Genomic DNA, 5,565 nt, shown 5'->3' on the forward strand with positions numbered 1-5,565 from the left:
AAGATAGCAGGAGGGGAAGGATGAAGGGAGGGAAATTGGAGGGGGAAACGAACCATGAGAGACTGTGGACTCTGAAAAACAAACTGAGGGTTCTAGAGGGGAGGGAGGTGGGAGGATGGGCTAGCCTGGTGATGGGTATTAAAGAGGGCACATTCTGCAAGGAGCACTGGGTGTTATACGTAAACAATGAATCATGGAACACTACATCAAAAACTAATGATGTAATGTATGGTGATTAACATAACATAATAAAAAAAAGGAAAAAAATAAATTAATTAATTAAATAAAAATACTCAATTTCTAGAGGTAATATTCTTCAGCTTGTGGATTTGAGGGGACTAATCAGAAGCATAGGTGCAATTGGCACTTGAACCCTGATGTTATCGATTCTGCTTTTGGCTTTGCATTCACCACTGCTGCTGTGAATCAGACCAGATCTTAGGATTAAGATGTTTGCAAATATTTGCAAAGTTATATTTGTAAATCAGAGCATCCCGAATGCTTAATTTTGAAACACTTAAAAAACCTGAGTTGCACCTCACATTTATGTCTCAGTTGATTTATGCAGAATCCAATGTCAGAGGTGTTAGTTGAATGGGCACTAACATGCATTACCAAATGGGCTACAGAGGCTCAGGAAAGCCTATCAGTAGGAATGTTTGCCATATGTTATGTTAAATGTTTAGTGCATTTGGACAGCTGTTGAGGGAATAAAGTTACAACACAGACTGCCCACATTTACAACTGTAAAGTGAGAAGACCAGTTTCCTCCTATGCTCAGAAAGAATGATGGTACCATACAGAAAGTAGAGGATGCCTGGGATAATAATGTCTATCGTGGACGGTCTTAGATTCTCTCCATCATATGATAACCAAATCCCCTTAGGCAGATGGGTGAACATTCCACTGGGTTTCCCTAGGGTGGCATCTGTTATTTATAGGAATTGTGCTTGCCAAGCCTAAAGGGAAAAAGAAAAAGCTCTTAATTTCCATCTTCTTACACCCAGTGAGAGGAGGTCATTTGAAGAAGCAGACAACGTGAAACCCCAAAAGATATAACCAACCCAAACACTCAAGATGGCCAGTTTAGAAACAAGTTTTCATTGATGCACAGAAATAGTTATTCATAAGCCCAGACCTCTCAGGTCAATAACACTACTATTGAGCTGTTCACTTTGCTGGTTTATATCTTGATATTAGAAATAAGCTGAAAGGGAGTAGAATATGCCACACCAAAAATTTGCCTCTTTGGCATAATAATTATTTTGGACTGGTTATTTTTGAGAGGTGTCAGACACAGGACAATCTCTGAAAACAGTGGAAGTTGCCATTTTCTGAGGGAAATCTACATTCATAAGGGAAACCTCCATTTTTCAGGGAGACTCCCACCTCTGTACAGGGTGTCTCTTCTCTGAAGAGAAGGATAACTAAGTGTCAAAACACTTATCAGTGGAGAAAGTACTGATTTAAATCTGCAACCTTACACTGCTTATTGTGCTCTGCCTAAAAACTTCCAGCCTGTCTCCCCCCCTCACCACGTCCCCAGCCTCTTTCCTTTGTCTTTAGCTGAAGATGATATTTAAGGTGATAGCTTGGGCCATTTTGGGGAGTTACTTTTCCTGGATATCTCCTATGTATACAGGAGGTACACATTTATTAAACGTTTGTTTGTTTTTCTCCTGTTAATCTGTGTTTTATGACAAGGGGGTCTCAGCCAAGAACCTAGAAGGATAGAGGGAAAATTATTTTTCCTCCCCTACAGAACTAACAGGCCTGACCTGAAATAAGGGATAAAATCTAAAATTATGAAAACAATGAAAAAAAATACACAGCTGAAAGAAACCACAACTTGTTTTTCATTCTTAGCATAAATCTCTGTAATAATCAAATGACTGTTTTCAACTTTCTTTCAGGAGGTTTTAAACCCATTTCAAATCATTAGACCTTCTTGGGGGTTCAATGAGATGACTGGGCAAGAGAAATTCTTGCATACAAATGGAAAATTTTCTTTCCTTCCTTTCTCTCTGTAGTTCTAAAATCAAATGAAATGGTTTATTATGGAAACTCACTAAATGAAATATAAGCTCAAAATAAATTCTTGTCTTTTATTTTTCCCTCCCTTTTTCCTTTTTTCTCACCACCAGTTTCTACCAATGCCCTTTTGTTAGGCCTGCTGCACTAGCTATGCATCCCTGAGTCTTGCCTGAGGGGCCACATCCTGTGTCTGAAAAGTAAACCACTCTCCCTGCCAGGCCCCAGGTCCTACCCTCTGCACACACACAGAAACAGCCCTCTCTACCCTTGCTGCCAGTCAAGCTCTCTCACTTCCTTCACTTGACTATACATCCCTGACAATGACTTCTCTTGTCTCTACCCCTTTAGATATATGAATCTTTTCAATCTCCACCCTAATTTAGTCAATCATAATATGTACTTACTATTCTTATACACATTCTATTTGATGTATATGCTATTTTTCTTATTCAGCCCACGCTTTATGGGTCCATCTTAAAATATACGCTCCCCGGGAAGGGAGCCATGTCTGGAAAATCTGTCAAGGACAGAGCCTATCTTGGTGCCAAGTGCAAATAACATTTAAAAAATAATAATAGGTGAAAGGAAGGTAGAAAAGTTTTTGCCATAACAAGAAAGAATTCTTGAGAAGTCTTTGGTGCAAAAAGGTGATTTTATGAAAGCACAGGGACAGGACCTGTGTGTAGAAAGAGCTGCAAGGGGGTCATGAGGAGTGGCCCATTATATACTTTCAAGTTGGTAGGGGGTTAGGGATCGCGGAAGTCTCTAAGGAATTTTGGAAGTAAGGTTTCCAGGACCTTGAGGGGGCTAGCTATTGTTGGGGAAGAGGTCATTTATTACCATCTAATGAAACCTTAGTCATGAAACCCTGCAGATGTATATCGGTGGGCCATATGCTTGGGGGATGATTGCCAACACGTATCTTGGGGGGTTTAGAGATAAAGGAAGTTTCCAAAGGAATTTTTATATGTTAAAGTAGACTTACAGGATCCTGATTGGGGGCAGGGGGGGCGGTGTTCAGGATTGCCTTTTGCCCTTAGCAAAGTATTAACACTGAGGCTTTTGAGTCCTTAGAGGAATGTCACTCTGCCTGTTTCAAGGACTTGTCAGTGAGCTCTAAGTAGTAAGGAAATTTAATAATTTTTCTTCTGCCTTTGTTTCCCACATCAATGCCTAAAAAAACAATCTTTTCTTTCCCAATCTCAGTAAAATATCAGAAAAGAGATACGAGACTACTTGAAGATATCTTCTAGTTTCCTGTGTTATAAAAATACCTTGTAAAAAGGATAGGGGTTTTTGGACTCAAGTTAAAGCATCCATGAATTTACAAAAATGTATAGTCAACTACAAGTTCACATAGCACAGGGAAACCTGGAAAAGCACGAGTGTTTATTCTCATAATTTTCTCCTATTACTCACTAACCCTAAATGTGATCAGAGTGTATTTTTCAGTTAAAATTAGACAGGAATGAGCAGGGCAGAAATAGAATATCTGACTATGGAAGGAAAGGCTGCTAAATTTTTCACTGTGGTGCACTTTCATGATCTTGTTTTAACACAAAACAGTGTTTTCACTCAGTTCCCGATTAATCTTAGCAGAAATTTTTGTTTGGTGAAAGAGGCACCATTTACATATTACTTCTTGTAAGTGAAATTGTGGATTGGGATGGCTTGTGGATAAGTGCAGTTAAGAACCATACTTCAATTTTCCTCCTTCAAAATGCTGAAACGTGGGTTTATTTCTCCTAAAAGTTCAGGTTATATATCTCTTCCACCCAAGACATTTTTTTAAAGAGTTTTATTCATTTATTTGAGAGAGAGCGCGCACCAGTGGGGTGAGGGGCAAAGGGAGAAGCAGGCTCCCCGCTGAGCTGGGAGCCCCACTCGGGGCTCGAATCCAGGACCCTGTGATCAGGACCTGAGCCGAAGGCAGACACTTAACCGACTGAGCCGCCAGGAGCCGCGTCCCAAGAGTTAGATGGCAGGGCTACGGGCTCCTCTTCAGTTTCCCTTAAAAAAGCTGCTCTTCAGTTTTTAACGTCATTGCAGTTTTCCAAAGTGTAAGAACAGGAAGACACCAGTCCTACACCTAAACCATCAGAATAGGCCGATAGGCTAATTATCCTTGATTAGCATAAGAATGAAAACCATTAGGGCGGCTCACTCAGTTTAATAAAAAAATGCCCTTAGGCTAACATGATTTGTAACTCGTAGATGCTTTTAATTTCCACAAGCAAGACTAGCCTTCTGCTTTTAATAGCGATGAGGCAGTTTTCCCTCCCTTCTCCCACCCTCATCCCCTGGCTCTGCACCTCCCTCCTTCATTATATACACCCACCAGGAAACCCCTGTTTACAGCCAGAAACACCCCAAGACCTTTTCCCCCAAATCCCCCCACCTCCTGTGCATCTTAGCAATTGAAAAAAAGCTTCCTCTTCCTTTCCAAACTTCAAAACAGGTAGGGGAGGGAGGTGCGAGCAGCCTTTCATCTCCGCTCACCCATGCAGTAGGGAAAAAGCCTGAGGAGGCACATCCTGTGAGCAAGTCTGAAAAGAAAAGAATGGCAGGTCCCGACCAACGAGGACCGACAAAGAAAGTACGAAAAATGTTTGCGTGGCAACACCACGGTAGGCGTGCTTCCGTCCCCTCTCTGCCAACTGTGTCTCTGAGGAATCGCAGGCTCGATCCACACACACGGCTTTTTGTAAAATACAGCCCAAATCGTAAGCAGTTACCTTCATGGTTCGGTGAGCCGTGGCGACCGGGGCAACTGCGCGGAGGGCAAGCCGGGTCCGTCCCAGCCCTCGTGGGGTGCGCGCGGCGGCGGCGGCGGGAACGAGTGCCTGGAGAAGCGGCCGGGCTGGCGGCAGCGACACGTGGCGGGCGGGATGGCAGCCTGGCCCTCTCGCAGCCGAGATCGCGGGCTCTCGCAGATTGCATCAGCAGGAAGAGTCTTGAGGCTGTGTTTCCCCCAGCCCGCCCCCAGAGGGTAGAGTCTCTCCCAGCACTGAGAGTCCGACCCAGCGCCAGCCCTAGCCTCCCTCACCACTCACTCCTGGGGGGTGTCAGTGTTTCCAACACGTTTCCACATGTCACGCCTCAGTTACTGACTGCGAGTGTCGGGATGCCAAGGAGAAGGAGGAAACGATCCTGACTGCCACTCCCTTCTTAGCCGGCTGCCTGCCCGCCTCACTTCCCACTACCCCCAGAGAAACGTTCCCGCACGTCCTGTTCAAAATTATACAGTGGATTCCCATCATCAGAAGCAGAACATTTTAAACGTATTTTTTAATGGAAAGAACATGTGTCTGGTTTTTAAAAGTTTGCCAGTCTCTCTTTCTCCCATTCTTTGTTTCAGTTCCACAGCCCACCCTCAGATACCACCATTTTTGCCAGTTTCTTCAGGATCTGGAAAAATAATCCTTAATCCTTTGAACATATAGAATTCTTTCTGATTTGAACGTTGCCTGCTGGCCCAGTTCATCCTCTGTGGGATGCCTCCCCACTTCACAAGAGTTCCAGCACTGCTAC

At 43.4% G+C, this 5,565-nt stretch overlaps 1 protein-coding gene across 1 annotated transcript in view; it reads right to left on the reverse strand.

The window, feature by feature from the left end:
* Window positions 1-5,095, reverse strand: part of BCAT1 (branched chain amino acid transaminase 1) — a 103,872-nt gene extending 98,777 nt beyond the window's left edge. Inside the window, exon 1 of the mRNA XM_031032865.2 lies at window positions 4,770-5,095. Within this exon, the coding sequence (XP_030888725.1) occupies window positions 4,770-4,775 (6 nt within the window). The 5' untranslated portion in view covers window positions 4,776-5,095. The remainder of the gene's footprint in view (window positions 1-4,769) is intronic.
* Between the last annotated feature and the right edge of the window lie 470 nt (window positions 5,096-5,565).

Source organism: Leptonychotes weddellii, chromosome 5 (assembly GCF_054177405.1).
Source record: "Leptonychotes weddellii isolate Sample4059 chromosome 5, ASM5417740v2, whole genome shotgun sequence".
Classification (NCBI taxonomy): domain Eukaryota; kingdom Metazoa; phylum Chordata; class Mammalia; order Carnivora; family Phocidae; genus Leptonychotes; species Leptonychotes weddellii.